General features: G+C 39.2%; 2 protein-coding genes across 2 annotated transcripts; one reads left to right on the top strand and one right to left on the bottom strand.

Annotated features, from left to right (window-relative positions):
- Positions 1-8,303: 8,303 nt before the first annotated feature.
- Positions 8,304-17,414, bottom strand: LOC113090819 (ubiquitin-conjugating enzyme E2Q-like protein 1). Its single transcript, XM_026256425.1, has 2 exons — positions 16,388-17,414; positions 8,304-12,247 (listed from the first exon to the last, which is right to left on the bottom strand). Exons 1-2 carry the CDS (start codon positions 17,078-17,080, stop codon positions 12,116-12,118), a joined length of 825 nt encoding a protein of 274 aa, XP_026112210.1. The 5' UTR covers positions 17,081-17,414; the 3' UTR covers positions 8,304-12,115.
- A 499-nt stretch (positions 17,415-17,913) lies between these two features.
- Positions 17,914-19,673, top strand: LOC113090820 (mediator of RNA polymerase II transcription subunit 10). Its single transcript, XM_026256426.1, has 4 exons — positions 17,914-18,364; positions 18,500-18,583; positions 18,797-18,899; positions 19,304-19,673. The coding sequence occupies exons 1-4, from the start codon at positions 18,243-18,245 to the stop codon at positions 19,397-19,399; spliced, it is 405 nt and encodes a 134-aa protein (XP_026112211.1). The 5' UTR covers positions 17,914-18,242; the 3' UTR covers positions 19,400-19,673.
- Positions 19,674-20,308: the final 635 nt, after the last annotated feature.

Here is a 20,308-nt window from a genome sequence, read left to right as displayed (position 1 = left end):
CCAGTGCCGACCTTGACATCACTGATAGTCCTGCAGATCAACCATCGAGAGCAGCTCGGTTCAGTTCACTGTTCCACCATCACTGGCCAGTTTGGACCTGGAAATCTTTAAAACAGCAGCCCTAGACAAAGTAATTTAACAATATATTCTCCAGGTTTCGGTGTCTCTATTTCCTGAACTGAATGCCCCCGTGTTCATGCTTGGTTTATTCATGCTTTTATTTTAAATTCAAAACGAACCTCATATGACGGGAAGAGGGTGAAGCATCACTCGAGCCCCCCTTCTTATGACGCTGCTGCTGCTGAAAGATGGGGCACTCAAGGATGCCTCATGCTAAAAAGCGCTAAAGATAAACCTCTGACATCAATGTGCATTTGGGATTACGTAATGAAAGTGTTATGCAATGACTTCCAGCCGTGGAAGGAGAGCCCAAGTGCATGAGTTTGTGTTTTCTGTGAGGATTAGAGAGATTATTCCTCCATGTCTTCAGTCATTTAGCGGTTGTCTCTCCTTCACCCCCCCCCCCAACACCCAGATAGTGCAGTGAGAAGCTAGTCTAATGCTCTTATTTAAACAGTCACACCTGTTCAAACACCAACAAACATATGCCCTGAATGTAACATTCATATATGCACACACACACACACATATATATATATATACATATATAAGAGCGTGCATATCATGAATGCTGGGTCTCATTTGTTTTCTGACAATCTACTGAACCTACTGGTAACTTGTTTGCCACGTAGCAATAAAAAATATACTAAAAACCTTGATTATTCTGGTTAGTCACATTGTACTGCTATTATTTTGAACAATACTGTATGTATGTATGTATATATATATTATAATCTATATATATATATATATATATATATATATATATATATATATATATATATAGATTATAATATATATATATTCTATATCTATCTATCTATCTATCTATCTATCTATCTATCTATATATATATATATATACAATAAATAGCTGTTTTGTATTTGATTAAAGCTGAATTTTCAGCATCATTCCTCCATTCTCCAGTGTCACATGATCCTTCAGAAATCATTCTAATTTAATGATTTGCTGCTCAAGAAAAATTTATTAGTATCAATGTTGAGAATTGTGGTAGTGCTACTTAATATTTTTGGGGAAACTTGCAAGTTTAGGGTAAGAAATTTAATTTTCAAGAAATTAATATATATTTTTTTTAATTAAGCTTGATGAATGACAGTAATGACACTCATAATGATACAAAAGAGTTCTATTTAAAGTTTTGAACTTTCTGTTCATCAAAATTAAAAATATTAATCAGCAAAAATTGTTTTTAACATAAGAAGCATTATTAGTAATTAAGCAACAAATCACCAAAGTATAATGATTTCTGAAGGATCATGTGACACTGAAGACTGGAGGAATGATGCTGAAAATTCAGTTTTGCAGCACAGGAATAACATTTTAAAACATATTAAAATAGATAACAGCTATTTTAAATTGTAATGATATTTCACAATATTACTGTTTGTTACTATGTTGTTGATGAAATAAATGCAGCAATGGTGAACATAAGAGACTTCTTTCAAATACATAAAATGTCTCTCTCTCTGTGTGTGTGTGTGTGTGTGTGTGTGTGTGTGTGTGTGTGTGTATATATATATATATATATATGATAAAATTACATTGATTTATTTGGGTGTGTATTTTTCCTCAGGAACTAGAGCATGTGTTTTTGGCTGTTAATCTGTAATATCAAGAAAGAGACTATGCGGTGAATGTTGGAAGTTGTAAGAAAGCAGGAGCTGTGTGCTTTTGTGTCTCTAGAAGACCTTACATCGCTGCCAGGCGGCTCGCCTGGTGCTAATCTTTATTTAGCACATGCCAGCAGGTGTTGCCTAGTAACAGAGGACTAACAGGTTGGGGGGAGACAAGGAGCTTCACAACCCCTCAAACCTTCAGTCTCCCCCAGACCGATCACCCTTTGTAAAACTCCAAGTGGTGGCATCAAAGCCACATAAGAGATCATTTTCACAGATATTGGTGATATTCAAGGGGCCTTGGTGAAGGGATCTTTTTCAAAAAGAGTAAAGTGGATTGTGGGCTACAGAGAATTCCTCCGTTGTACACAAAGATGATAAATGACAGAGGCTTGTTATATTTTTTCTATGTGTGAAGTTCGGTTTCAGGCAAATCCCAAACTGACTTTCTCTTCACATGGGGGTTTATAATTTTATAATGTCTGCATGATGGGTTTGCATGTCTGGTAACAAATTCAGTTTTTTTCTGTTTGTTTTTACTGAATAAATGCAGCCTTGGTTAGCAGACACATCGTTGAAAAACATAAAAACAAATATTGCCAATGCGTTTTGTATTTATGTGTATGTATTTATGTATTGGCTTTTTTACTTTAGAAAACATTTTTAATTGCAAGAAAAATTTCTAAATTGTACAATAAAAAGTCACAATTACCTTTTTCCATTTCTTTTATGGGGTTTTTTTTTTTTTTTTTTGGTCAATGATAAAATGTTTCCATTCATATCAGAAAATTTGATGTAAAAAATATATATTTTGATGTTTTCTCTTTCAATTAATCCAGATTTGAAAAGTGAAATATTTGGCAAAACTAAGTTAAAGAGGTTATTGAATAAAAAATATATTCAAAAGTCTGATCATTTGCAAATTAGACTCTTTTAAAATGATAGTTCACCTATCAAAAAAAGGTGAAAATTCTGTCATCAGTTATCATGTTATTCCAAGTTTGTGTAACTGTGAACCAAAAAAAGAAGTACAAATTTAGAAGAAACTCCATTGTCCCCATTGTTTTTCTTTGGAGAAGAACATCTTAAGACATTGGGATAAGTATCTTCTTTCGGTATTTTGGAGCGACATAATTGTAAATTAATGATGAAAGATTTTTATTTATTTTGTACAAAAAAGTACAAATTGATTATTACTTTTATGTTAATAAATGGTTTTTAAATTAAATAGCTGCAATCTTCCATTTTCCCTTATAAATCACAAAGACTTTCTGATTAACATATCAGTACAGTATGTATTATCATAAGGTATCAGTACAGTATGTTCACGATTTCCAACTGAGCTTTCAAAAAGGCTCTAAAAATACATTTTACCCACATACACTGTGCCATAAAATATTTATAGTACACCACAATCTGCTACACGGCCGTTAATGTCTTGAAATATTCACAATGTTGCTAGATTGTTGTCTCGTCGAGAACACTTGGGGGGAAAGGTAGAGGAGAGAGAAGAGAGAGACACTTACATAATACACCAACTGTAGTCTGAGGTGAGTGCGCACTTTAAGACACGGTGTCTCCACGGCCAACATACAGCCAGAGTCTCCTCTCGTCTCCTCTCATCTCCTGTCCTCTTGTCTCCTCATCTCTCCTCTCATTTAGTCTTGTCTCTTTTCCTCTCCTGTCCTCTCCTCTTGTCTCCTGTCCTCTCCTCTCGTCTCCTGTCATCTTGTCTCGTCTCTTCTTATCTCCTCTCATCTCCTGTCCTTTCGTCTCCTCCCCTGTCCTCTCGTCTCCTGTCCTCTCGTCTCGTCTCATCTCCTGTCCTCTCGTCTCGTCACATCTCCTGTCCTCTCGTCTCATCTTGTCTCGTCTCCTGTCCTCTCCTTTCGTCTCCTGTCCTCTTGTCTCATCCTGTCCTGTCCTATCCTGTCCTCTCGTCTCATCTAGTTTCCTGTCCTGTCCTCTCATCTCCTGTCCTCTCGTCTCCTAACTCCACTCGTCTTGTCTTGTCTCATCTCCTGTACTCTTCTCTCCTCTTGTCTCGTCTCGTCTCCTGTACTCTTCTCTCCTCTTGTCTCATCTCGTGTCCTCTCCTTTCCTCATGTCTCGTGTCACCTTGTCTCGTCTCCTGTCCTTTCCTATCGTATCATCTCCTCTCGTTTCCTGTCCTGTCCTTTCCTCTCATCTCCTGTCCTCTCGTCTCGTCTCCTTACTCCTCTCATCTCCTCTCCTGTCCTCTCATTTCTTCTCCTCTCCTGTACTTGTCTTGTCTCCTGTCCTTTCGTCTCATCTCCTGTCCTCTCGTCTCATCTCTTTCCTGTCCTGTCTTCTCGTCTCCTGTCCTCTCCTCTCCTCTCATCATGTCTCGTATCATCTCATCTCATCTCATCTCCTGTCCTCTCCTCTTCTCTCCTCTCATCTCTTGTCCTCTCCTCTTCTCTCATCTCATCTCCTCTCCTGTCCTGTTCTCTCCTCTCATCGTGTCTCCTCTCCTCTTCTCTCATCTCATCTCCTGTCCTCTCCTCTTCTCTCCTCTCATCTCCTGTCCTCTCCTTTTCTCTCCTCTCATCTCCTCTCCTGTCCTGTCCTCTCCTCTTCTCTCATCTCATCTCCTGTCCTCTCCTCTTCTCTCATCTCATCTCCTGTCCTCTCCTCTTCTCTCATCTCATCTCCTGTCCTCTCCTCTTCTCTCCTCTCATCTCCTGTCCTCTCCTCTTCTCTCCTCTCATCTCCTCTCCTGTCCTGTCCTCTCCTCTCATCTCGTCTCCTCTCCTCTTGCTGCAGTGCATGGTGACATTAGCACTCTTCATCACGGCCCTGCTGTCGATCTCTCTCTCTCTCTGCAGTCTTACACAACCACACAGCTTGATATTGTGCAGGATAGAGGTCAGGTTAAGACAATGACTAAATGCACATTCAGTTCCTACTTGTGGCTGCTGATTGGTAACAACAGAGCAAAAGATATCACTTTACATAATTAACAAGACTGCATATCAAGCTTCTTTGGACAAAGAACAAAATAATGGTATTGTAATACTTAATTGTTACATAATACTTATTTACAATTAACTTAATTGCTATTAATTGCCAACAGCAATTAACTCTAGGTGGCTTAAGGTGTTTGCATCTCATTTTCAAAAGCTGAATTATTGCTTTAGTCTAAAGTAAGGAGAAAAATGCATGTAAACTGAGCAAGTTCTGCTGGATTAACAATATCTATCACATAAAAAACATTGTCTGTGATAATTAATAGCATGCTGTACTGTCAGTAGAGTTTAATTGTGCTGGACCATTCCTTTAGGATTTTAGATTTACATGGACACTATTGCAGTAGCCGCTGCAGTGCAAAAGACCGCTTCATCCAACAGCATCACTTTTAATAGATAAAATACTTTGATTTGAGTTGGTTTGATTACATTTGATTAAATGTATGAATATCTTTTCCATTAATAATTGAACTTATGTCTTTGCTATGAGCAGTGATTACTCGGTGGGGGTTGCAAAGATCTTTTGCTCGGCTTCTGGAGTTTTATGAAGGCCTAGTATGAATATGTATTAAAGAGTAGTGTGATTTGAAACACGCCGTGTTGCTCATAACTTCTCGCCAGCCGTGGCACAGTTGTCATGGCCCAAAGGTCAGGAGGAAATCAGAATTGGGACCATCTTTTGAGATTTGCAGCAACGCTGCAAACCAAATTAGCTCCACCCAGCAGCATTCAAATGGAAATGCAACCGCTCCTTTATCCGAGCCAGCTGGGGTTTGTTGTTGTTATTTTGTCTGCTCTTTGAAGAAGTAACCTTCAGAGGGCTGTAAAATAAGGCCAGAGCTGTATTGTCTGCTACCTATCTGCTTTTTGCTGTCCAGCAATGTTTGTTAACTGCATTTTTAAAATGAATTTCGCTATCTAGTCTGGTAGACACTGCAGTCTGGGAGTAGACCAGGGGGCCTTGAATGCTGCAGATGAAATGGTCTCTTTCGTATATTGTTAAGATGTTCTCTATCATAATGATTATCTGTTCTTATTCAAAGTAAGCCGATTTAGCCTTTGATGGGTATAGCAGTATGCAGTAAGGCTTTTCCTCTGTGTTTATCTTGAACATAGAGACATGGGGATAAAGAATTCTCAATGCTGGGAAGCTTTATGCAAAGTATTTAGTTGAGCTACGAACTAGAGGTCTTCACGGGTCCAAAAATTTGTGCCCGAAACCGACAGAGACCCATAATGTACTACACCGAACCGACCCGGACCCGTCTAATATTTTAAAAGCTGGACCCGGACCCGTGTAGATCCGAGAAATGTCCACCCGGACCCAACCCGGACCCGTATATTATTTGAAATCTGGACCCGAACCCGCCGGGAAGACACAGACCCGACTGGACCCGACGTTCACATATTCCACCTTAAATTGCTATTACTAGTCAATAAACCTGTTGTGAAGAATACAGCTTTTTGTCTTACCTAATTTAAAGAGCCGTGGTCTCTCTTCCTTGTACCTGACTGCCTGTGATGCATTACAATCCTCCGACAAGAAAGTTATTCATGTTATTCCTCTCGTTATTCCAAGTCCAAGCTGAATCCACTCATTATTTCAGCTTCAAAAGTCCACTTGATGTCACGGTGAAGGATGACAAATGCTACTGTGCACATGTACATTCTGACTCGAGTTAATTTGCATAATAACTTGGACTGTTTGCCCTTTTCAACTATAATAACGATCGCTCGTGCAATGCCATGGCCGCTGACGTTATTTATTTACTATTATCATCTGATCTCTGTCTGTGCTCTCTGCTCTGCATCGAGTCTGAATCTGAACCACTAAAACTTTAAGATTAAACGGTTCATTTATAATATTCTAAAAATGGGAGAAAATGTAAAACGCGGTTTGGCGGATGAAGTGTCCCTCACTGGTTGCCATCGAAACATGAAATGCGCTCGAGACTGCACATGCGTGCTAGCTGTATCAACCTAAAATGCTTTAAAGCAATTTGAGCGTAATAGAAAACATTCATGTGACAGTTCACCTCAGATTGTGTTGCTGAATTGAAATATATTAAATATGAGTGTGTCAAGTCTGCAAGCATTAATACCATGCGTGCACTTGTATATTAACTCTGAGTCTGCGAGCGAGAGAGAGAGAGAGAGAGATCACTTATTTTGGCTCACTCTTTTCTTTCCCTAATTTTACAAGTTGCAAGTTACAAAAAACACAAGCAGTCTTTGATCACGGCCGGGTTTTCTTCGAGTCCGATTACTCAGATCGGCGATCGCACGGGTATTACACACAATGTTAAACAGACCCGGGACCCGAGGTAATAGATTCGGACCCGACGGGTCTCGGGTGCACGGTAAAGACCTCTACTACGAACTACTCTAAAGAAAAACATATTTAAATGGGACATCGGATGACCTTTTTCCACAAGTTGATATGATTTAGGGTCTTCATGAAATGTCTCAATGAAATTCCTCAATGGTCATGTACAACAACACCCTTTTAACCTGGTCTAAAACAGCTCTGTTCACAGCGAGCCATTTTAGAGAATGTCTCTTTAAATGGTAATACGCTACTCTCACTTTAAAGATTGCATGTCTAAACACATGAAATTGCCTGAATTCACCTTAAATTATTGCAGATTGCAGGAGCCTCTCTAAGCCATTTAAGAAGCTTTTGTCATATATATTACACCAAAATAAATAAATAAATATATAGTATTAATGTGAAAAATCATAAGAACATCAAATATAAGAGATTTACATCTGCATGATGAGAATTAAGAAATAAATATATTTTTTTTTGGTGTAATATATATGACCCGGCTTTTTAAATGGCTTAGAGAGGCTCCTACCTGTAGTCTGCAATAATTTAAGGTGAATTCAGGCAAATTCATGTGTTAAGGCATGCAATATATAAAGTGAGTAGAGCGTTACCATTTAAAGAGACATACATTGAAACGGCTCGCTGTGAACATTACTAGCATTTCTCATTTTCTCTAAAGAAAAAAATATCATTCTCACTACTCAGATGCTACATATTTAAATTATATTTTCTATATGACAACAATGAATATTATTTATAACATATGTCTGTATAATATAATACTATGAGTACCATTCTAAAACTTCTAGCTCCAGTCCTTGTTTCTGATTGGTCAGTACATTGATTTAGCCATGTTAAAACCCAGGATATAGTAACAGTTGCACATATCACTGTGCAGGGCCCATAGCAACTCTTTATTTTTGCTATTTTGGATGGTAGGGACTTTTAATTTAAACGTATAAATAAACATAGTTGTAATATTGTATCATAATTGCTGTGACAACGAGTGAGATAAATTCTGGAAATGTGCATATGGTCTTCATGAGGGGAATTTAGACCCGTGCACACTGCATTGATGGGGTTCTTGTGAGAAGGATGGTGTAATCTTTCACTGTAACAGGTGATCTGATATCCTCGAACCCAGTGGGCTGAACAAAACCGCATGTTCCAAACCTCAGTGACTGCAGAAAGCCTAGAGAGAGAGCAAGGAAGACAAACACAAAGTTGTTCCAGGGTGGAATTAGCCTACAGCCTTTATTGCACATTCCTGTTTGGTTTTGATCTGACCACAACCTGGCATGACACATTGTCTTAGTTTGACCTTTCACCCCATGAAAGCCTGAGATCACTACATATACCAGACTCCTTTCAATTCAGGTACATATATTAGATTTTTTTTTTTTCTTTATTTTTCTTTCTCTTTTTATCATCAGTGACAATGCCTGCAACATGCTTCAAAATCGTCATTTTGGCAAACTACAAAAAATAAATTAAAACACATACATAGAACAAAATTTGACATTTAAAGGACATTAACAAAGAAAATTAGGACGAACTGAAACAAACAAACAAAAATACAAAGAAGCGGCTTCTGCTCTTTTTCCATTACTTTCTTGCTTTAAAAGAAAAGAAAAAGAAAACAAGTTAGCTAGCTAACAATCACAGACCACATGCAGATATAATACAACAGAATCATCTCACTCGTTTGGACGATTAACTCTGTTAGTTAGTTTCTGCAAACTACTGATCTAAACTATATCACAAAATTATGCTTTAAACTGGAAAACATCCAATTTCGCGATATTTTTGACTGGTTATAATAAGTCCTTGGTATAGTATCTCCTCTCGCTAAATAGGAAAACACACGACCACTTTTTAATAATGTCCAAACAAAGTCTAGAGAAGACCAAATGCACTTCAGTCGTGATAAGAGATACCATTTCCAACCAGACACAGAAATCTACAATAATTTTACAATGGCTGCAGTGATGCGAACATGAATTACAGGTTCTCCGGTGATCAATGTGTATTTCATTTGGATGACCAGGATTAAACGATCACAGTATACAGCAAAATTTTTTGAAGCACTGCACACTCACCATTCATTGTACTGGATAACCTTAATATCAATAACACAAAAAGCTACATGTACTAGACAGAAATAAATATCAATGAGGGGTTAACAGTGTTGTTTCCTCTTTATCCACCATCAAGGCATCAACATTTCTGGTTTTATCATTTATACATCAGTGTCTTCATCATTTTTGTTGTTGTTCAAATGCCATATTAATTAGCAGCTTCTCATGTGACATTTAAAATCTTCTTTCTACTGAAAGCACAGCAGTTACACACAAGGATATGGTGACAATGTGCATTAAGCTTTTGGCACATGCTCTTTCCATGTATGAAGAAGAATATCCTGAAAATATCATATGAAACGTATCCTCACAACAAGGAAATCTGATTCTTCCCACCTTGAAGCATCATGTTTAGGGAATAATTCACTCAGAAATGAAAAATCTGTCACAGTTTTTTGCACCCGAACATGTATGACTGACATTTTCCTATAAAACAAAAAAGGAGGTATTCTGAAGAATGTAATTGCTGCTCTTTTCCATATAATTAAAGCTGTCAAGCTCCAAAATGACAAAAAATGCAGCATAAAAGTATAATGTTGGTTGAGTGTCACATGCACATTATTTTACACTTCTGACGAGAACATAGAGTGGCCAACAAAATCCCATAAAGGTGGGATCTTGTATTATCTTCACCCTAACTCTTATTTACCTTTCCACATATTCATACTTCAAAATCAACAAGGACTAATCATGTCAATGACATCAAAATGCCACAGACATACAAATATCACTGGAGTTTAAATGCGCCCTATTTGAATCCGCTCAAACTTTTCTTAATTTTTGGTTTTTCCTTGTTGTACGTCTCCAGAAGACTATTTTTAAGATCAACAATATAATGGAAAACATCATCTAGTACACACCCCAGTGTTTTCCATTTGTGTTTCAGCAAATATATAACGCCATACATGTAAGAAAATGACAGAATTATGGTGAATTATTCCTTTAAAACGCCCAATGTTCCATGGAGCCTTTTCGGCTATCATGTCACTTGTATTTAACACACCATGTGGACAGCGCCATGGCTCAGGTGGGGACTTAAATAAACAGAGCTCTTCTACATCTCATCGCTCACAAGATGCAGTCTGAGGCATTCTGGATTCACACTGACATTTGAAGGAGAAGTCAATAAACATCAAGGCGTCGAGCTTCAGCTCTCTCGGAGCATCAATCAGGCAACTAAACGAGACGCCCTCATTCCTCAAGGTTTGAGAACAAAGGAGTCGCCCCCTCAGGGTCTCGCTCTCGATCTCTTCCCACCTCTGTCCTTCTTCATCTGGCTCTCGTCAACAGTGGCGGCACCAGCTACCAGAGTCCGTAACAGAGCTTGCGCTTTGATTTATGCAATTCGAGAGCAACGTTTACAGTCTTGAGATCTTATTTCTTGGGCCGCTGGCCATTTTGTCCTGTTGTTCTAGACTAGTATTAATCAGCACAGTGATGCAGAGTCAGCGCAAGGTGGAGGAATCAGGCCCACAACCATGAGCATACCAATTTATGAGCCAAAATGGTAGCAAGCGAATCGCTACAATTAATGTTTGATCGTGTTTGGGGGCATCAGCATGTGAAGGTGCCAAGTTAAGTTACTATCTTTACATCGGTGTTAACAATGGTTCAGGTCTGCGCGATATGAATTATCCTGTCGCTCGGTGCTCCATGGGGACAAACGCTCAACATCCCGTGTGCAAACATCACCATGTCTGTCACATCCCTCTCTCTCGCCAATACTAAGATCCCATTGGGACGTTGACATCCGTTAATGCCATCTGGTATCTAAATCATCAGAATTAAGAGCTTTTGGTCTTCCCCTAAAACAAATAATAGAATGACCAACAGAAGCAATGAGGGCTTTGTTCACACTGCATATCAATCCGTTTTGTAAGTGGTGTGTTTGTTCAGACTGTGTAGTCGAGATCCGATGTGTCTCCTTTGGTTGCCATAGTCGTGATGCAAGCGTCAGCACGATGCCAGACTTTCTTATAAAACAACCGAGAGCAGCTGTCAGTGTGGAACGAGAGGACAGAAAACTGGGACTTTTGCTTCTGCTCGCTGTCTATCATGAAATCTCATGGCGGTGCGGCGTCCACAACTGCTGACTCGTGCACTTGTTCAATATCCAACACAGTAAGAATCAAACAGCGGAGAAAAAATTAGCTAAAACGATTGATTCAGATCTTAAAATGTTGGATTCCAAACCACATATCTGTTCAGACTTTGAGTTGACAATTAAATTGGAGTCGGATGTGGCAAAAAAAAAAAAGAATCAGATATCCGCTGCCTGTCTGAACAAAGCCCTAGAGTATTTTTTTCTCCATTGGAAATCGATGACCATCTACGCAACACGGTGATGTCTACATTTTGCCACGCATACGGAATAAAAAGAGCACAGCTCTACATAAATTACAATCATCATTTTGCATCCAACCGTGAAAAACTGCACAGCCAATGGAGGAGGAAACCAGAGAAACTGAACCTCAAATGTAGTGTAATGATCTGCTTATCTATTAAGTCATTTGCATGTAAATGGGGGCAAGTCTGATGCTGCTCAAGGCGAAGCATTGTCAGCTATAAAAGGAAAGAGGGATGGGTGGAGGAAAAACAGGAGGGAACACAGACAGATAGACAAGGATATAGAGTGGAGATGGTGCACATTTAACTTTGCTTGGAGCCTCAATCGTACCCAGAGTCCATAGCTGTAGTGATGACCACTCATGAGTAATTGTGATGTCACAGCGAGTGTTCGGTCCATGGCACCTCGATGAAGAAGAGTGGAGGTGAATGTGCCACGTTTGTGTGTAAGATATGATGCGCTAGCTTGTTTTTTTCGTAGTTAAGTTTGATGATGAAAGAGAAGAAAACCCAACTGAAAAAGCCATGTCGGGATCGACGTTGAAGACGCTGACATCAGCCGTCGGACACGGGAGGGGACACCCAGCCGTACTTCTCGTGGGTCTTGACAAGGCTCTTGAAGGTGGCCTCGGCTTCCTTGCGACTAAAGGACTTCTTAGACTTGCCTGCTTTCCTGCAGATACGACCCTAGAGAGAACACAACATTCGGAACAATGAAGATTTACATGTAAAAAAAAAAATAAAAATAAAAAAGATAAATAAAATAGAACGAGAAACATTACAAATTGATTGACCTTTAAAATGAAAAACGGAAATGGGATGTAGAGATAATAAAAAAATTTTTTTACATTTTTTTTATACTTCATTAGTGCATATCAGTGTATATAATATTGCAGAATACATAAAAAATATATTATTACTAGTAAATAAATTATATATGTAATATTATAAAAATAAACAATGTACCTGAACTTCACACACCAAAATATGAATCACTATTAATATCATTAATACTTCATATCAGCATAAAACATTGCTGAATATATAAACAGTACACACAGACACACATATTGTCTTTCTCCAGGGAACAATTTTGCAGAATTTGTGATCTGTGAGCACATGATTTGGCATTTCATATCACATAAAAGCGCAAACAGTTTTATGGCTTAATACGTCAGTCTGACAGTCTCTTTCTGAACAAGAATAAGCTGTAAAACAGTCAACATCATATCTACAGGTTTATGAGAGACAAAAAACTACAGCGAAACAAAAATGTCTGTAGCAATCTTAAACATATCTATTATATTTCAAGAGATGGGAAGCAGAAAAGCATAAACTTGACTTAAACACAGGGCAGTGTGTTGACTGTTTATCCAAGAGGGAAATAATACATGATTGAAATGTACTGTGACATTTATTTTCCAAATATAATTTAGGCTTAATGATTTAAGGGTAAAATGTAATTTCATTATATTAAAATGCTCTCTATGCTAGTTTAATGTACAAACAAAAGCAAGCTGTTATATGTTTTTAAGTGATAAAAAAAAAGAAGAAGCCATTTGAGGTTTTCTACAAAGAATCTCAAAGACGCTTGAATCCCGAGAATCAAGAATATGAAATCAAAGTTGAGGGAACGTTTGTAGGTTAAGTCCGACACCAGATTTATTTACCAGTTTCCTGAGTCTTGTCATATATTATATAACTGACCTGCAGATGTGTGAATGATGGGTTGTGGTGTGATTAAATGGTCCGGGTGCTCCATTTTCACAGGTTTTCCCATTTTCAATTTCAAAGCCAACTGCTATGAGCTTTGAAGACACAGTAAATCAAGAGGCTGTGCTTCATAAAACCTCAGGCTGAATTATTTAAACAAGCTTCAAGAGCATTTTAACACCAGGTTCAGCCATTTCGATCGCTGCTAAAGGATAATGAGAACAGAAGTGATGCAACGGTGCATCCAGTATTGCAGCATCCCACAGTGAAAAAACGTCACGGCTGTCATATTATGAAGTTCACCCACTGAAGTAACAATATCAAAGTATAAAAAAAAAGAGGTTTTTAATGCTGCACATGCAAAGAAATGGGCTCTTCGGCTAATGTCTCAAAGATTTCTGCATGTTTGTGACTCCAGATTAAAGATTAACAACCCTGCTGCTTTTAGATATAGATATAGGACAGAACTTGTGTATCTATCTACACACACACACACACATTTTAATAATTGGGAATTGATTGGAACATGAAAAGTGGGTGAAATTAAGATTGTCCAACAAAGTATTGTTTATGTTAAAGATTACAAAGGCATAATTTTCCTATCCACTGCACAAAAGGTTATTTTGTTTTTTCTTAAATGTTATTCAAACTTGGGGGAAAAAAAAATAGTTATTTTAAGAATTCTTCACTGAAAGGTTCTTTGGGGAACCAAACATTTTTATGGCATAATTGTGGAGAACTCTTTTCGGAACCTCTAGCTTTAAGATTTTAATATTGCATGACCAAATATTTGTTTTCAAACTTCTCCTTTAAGACAAGCAGAAGGATCCGGTTCTGCATGCAAAGTGCAACCATACAAATCTGCCACTTCAGCATGAGAGAAACAGTCTCACAGACACAGCATCCACTAAATGAGCAAAAAAGGACGTGCTTCCATATGCCCCAGGACTGGGGTCAGTCTAGAACCAGTGGTGATGTAAGACAGCATGGACAGTGAGACAGAAATAGCCAGCACTTCCCTCAGGCTCTATCAGTCAGGATGAGATCTAATGGCCCAGAAGTAACCACATGAGCTCAATCGAGAAGAGGCGGCCCTATCCCCTTAGAAAAGCCTGTGATTTTTGGAGTAAAAGGAACCACTGGAGCCTTAATTAAGCTTTATTTTGTTTACGGTCTCTCTTGGAAATGGCTTCCCTCATGCTTGAGAGGCGATGGAGGAGAGCGGAAGAGAGGGAACCGCGTCGATGTTAATCCAGGTTATTCACAGCAGCGTTTTCCCTGCAGCATGCTAACGGCATCAGCGCCGTCTCCCTGCACTATTTTGCTTTGGTGCGTATCGAGCGCAACGCTGTGCCCGTGTGAAGTGACTGATGGGTAATCCTGGGAATGGAGATCAGTCAATGGTCACGCTCGGCCTCTGTGCTTTCTGGGACAACACAGACGGTAGGGGGGTTATGTAACAGACATGTGCCAGATAAGGATAAACAGTGTCGCTATTTGCATCATAGCATCACATGAAGCGTAAGGCTGTTTGATGCTGCTTACCGTATTATGTCTGAAAGGAAGTCATCTGTAAATTCAACAAGGCAGAACAGGAACAGTGTTTCTGATCACTTGTAGGCAGAATAGACTCTCGAATTGGAGACACGTCAATTCAATTTTTATTTTATCCATTGTCTACTATTCAATGCATATCCTAATCTAAAGCAATGAGAATAATAGTCATATGTCTTATGTAAATTATATATATTATTTTCCCCTTTTTGATGTTATTTTGTGCTATAATGGATTCTTATATATAGGAAGGAAGATCTTCACAAACCAAAGCAGATTTAAGAATTTAATCCAAAATTGATAATCCATGAATGCTCAAACTATGGCCCGTCGTTTCCTTTTATAATAAAATAACTGCATGTTAATTTGGGATCTGTTGTGTCAGCAGCAGCTAAAATGGTAATTACCCTTGAGTGCTTTGGGTCATTTGGGGGAAAATGGTTATCTAGTCAACGCTGCCTCAGGCTCATCATGAATTTGGCATTTAAGAGCTCTTGACAGGTTGAAGCAAGCGTAGACGAACAGGACTTTCCTCTCAGATTTACAGCATAGGGTTAATGGCCGGTCTCTAGCTTCATTATGGATTCTCATCCATTTCCGTGACCCAGGATGGTCTTTGCATTCATCCTTAAGGGACTATCTGATGACTGATGTGATCTATCTATGGAGCCCATCTAATCACATTACCAGTTAAGATCCAGGCTGCAGTAGTCTAAGTACTTAAGAAAAATGGTTCGAAATAGCACCAGATTATGATTCATTGTAACAATAGCAGAGCCATTTTTAGTGCAAAACAAAATAGTTATCAAACAGACAAAATAGATATAAAAAGATATGGTTATATATTGAAGAACCTATATAATGTATAACATTTTGACGTGTAGCATATGAAATGTAATAGAAGACACATTAAAAAACAATGTGTGGTCATGAAACCCTTATTTTGGTTACCCTACACTTACAGACATAAGAGACCCCTTTTTAGTTGCTACAGTGCAGTATGATGATCTTTTATGATCTTTAGATAACCGCATATGCACTATTGCTTCAAGAAACCCAAGAGAGATTTGCTCTGCTGTGCTAATGGATGATGCCAATACTTCTGGATAGAAGAACCTCTGGAGATTTTTGGTGTTTCCTCAGAGAACCACATATCCAACTGAAGCACCCTATATAGGGCCAAATGATTCTTGATAAAAGGTATTATCTGCTGAAGATGTAAATCGTTAAAAAAGACCGTTCTACCTCAAGTTCAAACCCTTGGAAGGTTTTCTTCCATGGAAGGCAAAAACAACTTCGACCTCATTGTATGGAAAAAGATGTAGTGAAGGTGAATGGAGATTGTGGCAAGTATCTTGGACGACATGAAGATGTAATTACACTCAACACGCAATATACGTAACAGACAATATCACATGGACCCGTCTGGAATGGATAGTGCGTGTTTTCACGCGATTCACCTGTGCGCCGATGCCAAGATGGAGGATGGCGTCAAAAAAGAAAAAAGAAAAAACGAGATGTGAAGAAATCAATGCCTCTATGGCAAGAAGCCATCCTCACCTGTCCTTTGACCAGACTGGCAGCGAACTGCCTCATCACGGCCTCGACGGTGTACGCGCTCGACCAGCCTCGGGGCGTTAATAACTCCATGCAGATCGCGCCGCCGTCCAGCACGTACCCGTTCTCCAGCCGCGGCGTCAGTACGCGCATGAACGGCGGGGAGAAGGGGAAATTGTCGGGGAAGGTGACATTCAGCAGTATGTACTCGGTGTTGGTCTCCTTCATGTCCTGCCACAGCGCGGAGTCCTTGTCCACCTGATGCAGCTTCACATTCCAGTCAAAGAGGTTATCGTCCGCCAGCTCCACCGTGATGAAGCTGTCTCCGAGCCGCCGGATGTCCTGCAGCTCCTTCATCAGCCTCCGCGTCCGCACCTGGGTGCAGTGCTGTCGGTGCGCCGCCGGCGGGGGCATCACGGAGCCGCCTCCTGTTTGCTCCTTCTCTTTCGCGTCCTTGCTCGGTTTGTCCGGTTTGACGGCGGGCTTGTCCTTACCGGACACGTCGAAGCGCCTGGCTTTGATTTCGGGCGTGCTGAGGATGTTGTTGGTCTCGTTGCTGGTGTTGCAGTGCTTCATGTTGTTGTTCTTCTGGTTGCCTTTAGTCCCTTTCAGTGAGCCCTGGTGGTGATGCTTCGGGTCCTCCGTGTCTCGGTCGTGTAGGCGAATGAGCCCGATTTTTCGCAAAAGAGTAGCCATTGAGATGCCTCGCCGTTCGCGTTAGGTGTAACGGAGCTCGGTAGATAAAACGCCCGCAGAGCAGCCCGTCCTCAATGCATCATTCCCCCGCGCGAGTGCACTGAAACACAAGAGCGCTTATTTAATATGCATCCCTCTCCTCTCTTATTCCCAATGAGGCACGACACAGCGATAGGGCTTCCCGAAATAATTCTGGCGCACGCAAACAAGAGTAACGCGAGCGGAGCACCACAGGTCGGTTGACTTCCGCTGTACCTGGACTGAATGAGTAATCAGGGGTCCGACACGACTTATTTTTTCTTCACACCAGTTTTCCGTCAAGTCCCGCCCTCGTCGCCGTCTTTGACGGAGTTGCTATGTGATTGACTTCTAAACTGTCCAATCACAGACCGGCGTTGGCGGTGAGGAGCTCACGCTAGCCAATCCTGTCGTGGGAGGCGGGGCTTGTCTGAATACTGCAGCATAAAATTAATAAAGCTTGGTTCGACGCATTTATTTGTTGGCATAATGTCCATTTATTTGTTGTTGTTATTATTATATTATTATTTTTTTAATACGTAATTTTTTCGTATTATAGTTAATTTCGATGATGATCCATGCACCAGGAATAAATAAATAAAATCTCTGAAATACTATTTAGTGTCATTGTAAAACTTAATGTATTTGTTTATCTCTATCTGGCTTTTTCTGTAATCGCTGTAACTTAATATATAAGATGCCATCGACATTAATAAAAAATAATACACAATTAAATAATGCTTCTTTGCTCTAATGTTGGGGGGGGGGGGGGTTGAGTTCTCATGCATTAGCTGGCAATTTACCAAGCATCACTTATGTCAAACCTCGTACTGAAAAGGTGAATGCATCAGCAGTTCAAATAAAATCATGTGTGTTTGAAATGACCCATCATCATCAAGTGCATAGGTTGTTTTCCAACAGTGACTTTGCAGCAAATCGGAACGGTTTACAGCACAAAGAAAATTCCGTCACCAGGGTAACAATCCAATTCTCGCACGCTATTGGCTGAATCGCAGCCGGAAAGCTGTTCGCTATCATGGAAGCTGCGTTTCTTGAACAGATGTCTGTCTTTCGTTAACGATTTTCTTGTTTAATCCAAATCAAATCAATTGCACGCTCACCTTTATGTAATATACAACACGCCATGGCCGAGAAGTTTGATAACCTCGAAGAACACCTCGAGAAATTCGTCGAAAACATACGACAGCTCGGAATTATTGTGAGTGACTTCCAGCCCAGCAGTCAAACAGGACTCAACCAGAAACTGTGAGCTGTGATTCTTTTCGTTTCAACACGACTCTAAAACCTTATGTTGTGTTTATCTGGAAAATCATGGCGTTTTTGAGCTTCACCCTTTCTTGGCTTGTTATCAGTTGGTGTTTTGGTTGTTTATTTCTTCAGGAACTTTATGATCTCAGGACTGCAGGACATTGAGAAATGCCGACAGCAGCTGCATGATATCAACGTACCTCTGGAAGTGTTCGAGTGAGTATTATACTGCATAATAGATATGCAGAGGTCATATTTCTAGCTGCACAAAAATTAATGTTAATAGTCAGATGTTCTTTATCAAATTACCCTTCTTTTACTTTGTTTAGATTGTCAGTACACATTTAATTGTTATATTCAAGAAATGTGACGTGTCACGTCTGTGTAAAGATATTAATTCTCATTACTTATTATCGATGTTTTGCACAGGTACATTGACCAGGGTCGTAACCCTCAACTCTACACGAAGGAGTGTTTAGAAAGAGCTTTGGCTAAAAATGAGCAGGTTAAAGGAAAGATTGACACATTGACTGTAAGTATTGATCCAGCATTCAGAGTTCAGTTTTACATTGACTACATTGAGAGTGCTAGCAGGTCATTTGTTATAAAATGTCATAATAAATATGTTTACAAAGAGTCTACCCTTCCTGCTTGTAGTGATCATTTTAGTTATCATTCTTGGTCTGAACGAGCTTTCTTTTTTTTTTCTCCACAGTGTTGCAATACTGACATATTTGGCCTCTGTAATGTTATTTCTGAACTTAAGAGTTAAAAATAGTAAAAAAAAATTGAAAATCTATAATATGCTTGTGTGCATTAAAGAAATCTTGGGGGTAAAATGCTTGACAGTTCTCCTGCTTTCCTGGTATGTTTTGAATAATACAAACGAAGAATCTTCATCTAACCCTCTTTTGTTTTTTGTTTTTTACTCTCCAGAAATTTAAAAGCCTCCTCATTTCTGAGCTGGGCAAGGTTTTTCCTGAAGAGATGGCTAAATACAAGGCTATTCATGGAGAAGACCCTCCTTCATGAGTTACCAGTGCCACAACACTTCAAACCCAAGATGTACATATGTTGATAATAATATAACATGTTTTTTAAGCTTGAATTCATCAGTGAAATATGCAATTTTTACAGCTTTTTCATCTTTGTATTTGCCTTTGTAATTCACAATTAAAAACTGGGGTATATTTTGGGACCTCCTTGAATCATTGCTAAGCTTTTTTGCCCTCATGCATTGTAATTTTCGCAGGATAATTTTTTTTTTTTTTTTCGTTGAATAAATTATTATTTTGTGTAATGACAACCACCATTTTTTTGGTTATATCAACCTGTTTGTATCTGATGTCAATGTATAATTGTGTCCTTAAGCTGTTTATACAGCCTTTCTTGGGTGTTTTTTTGTTGGATTGGTTCCAGTGGCCTCAAGTTACTTCCTGGCTTGCCCTCTTTTGCCCTGCCTTGTAATCTCACACTACTTGTCTGGTGCTGCGATGGAATTGATTCGTAAGTGTCCTCCTTTAACAAGATTAAATTATTCATGATAGTCCTGCAGCTGAACTGAGAACCAACAGTGAGACGTTACCCTAGTTGACCTTTTAAGGATGACAAACTCATGAGAGCTCATACGTTCTTCATGAATGTCTCTCTGAACAGTAAAAGCTTTGTACTTGATTAACAAAGACTGGAGGTTTAAATATTTGTGTTAATCTAGCCCTAACCCTACCAGTCTACTAATACTCTGAGATATGTAGGTGCAGCATTACGTATAGTCAGCATGATGCGTTAAAGGGTCCATCAAAATAAATTAAAAACCGCAAGTCTACATAGCGAGTCAAGAACATGTTCATTTAACTCTGTCAATATTACTTCCGGTCGTTTTAGACATGAAATAAGCAGTCTGTTATCTCTGAGATAGATGGATTGATTTATAAACAATGT

Source organism: Carassius auratus, unplaced genomic scaffold, assembly GCF_003368295.1.
Source record: "Carassius auratus strain Wakin unplaced genomic scaffold, ASM336829v1 scaf_tig00214021, whole genome shotgun sequence".
Classification (NCBI taxonomy): domain Eukaryota; kingdom Metazoa; phylum Chordata; class Actinopteri; order Cypriniformes; family Cyprinidae; genus Carassius; species Carassius auratus.
This window is presented reverse-complemented; position numbering and strand designations above follow the sequence as displayed.

Bases quoted from the DNA above. Each gene is read 5' to 3' on its own strand.
- LOC113090819 (XM_026256425.1), bottom strand. From the start codon at position 17,080: ATGGCTACTCTTTTGCGAAAAATCGGGCTCATTCGCCTACACGACCGA. The intron at 12,248-16,387 runs GTGAGGATGGCT...TGTTCTCTCTAG, and splicing joins CCAGTCTGGTCAAAGGACAG to GGTCGTATCTGCAGGAAAGC.
- LOC113090820 (XM_026256426.1), top strand. From the start codon at position 18,243: ATGGCCGAGAAGTTTGATAACCTCGAAGAACACCTCGAGAAATTCGTC. The intron at 18,584-18,796 runs GTGAGTATTATA...TGTTTTGCACAG, and splicing joins GTACCTCTGGAAGTGTTCGA to GTACATTGACCAGGGTCGTA. The intron at 18,900-19,303 runs GTAAGTATTGAT...TTTACTCTCCAG, and splicing joins GAAAGATTGACACATTGACT to AAATTTAAAAGCCTCCTCAT.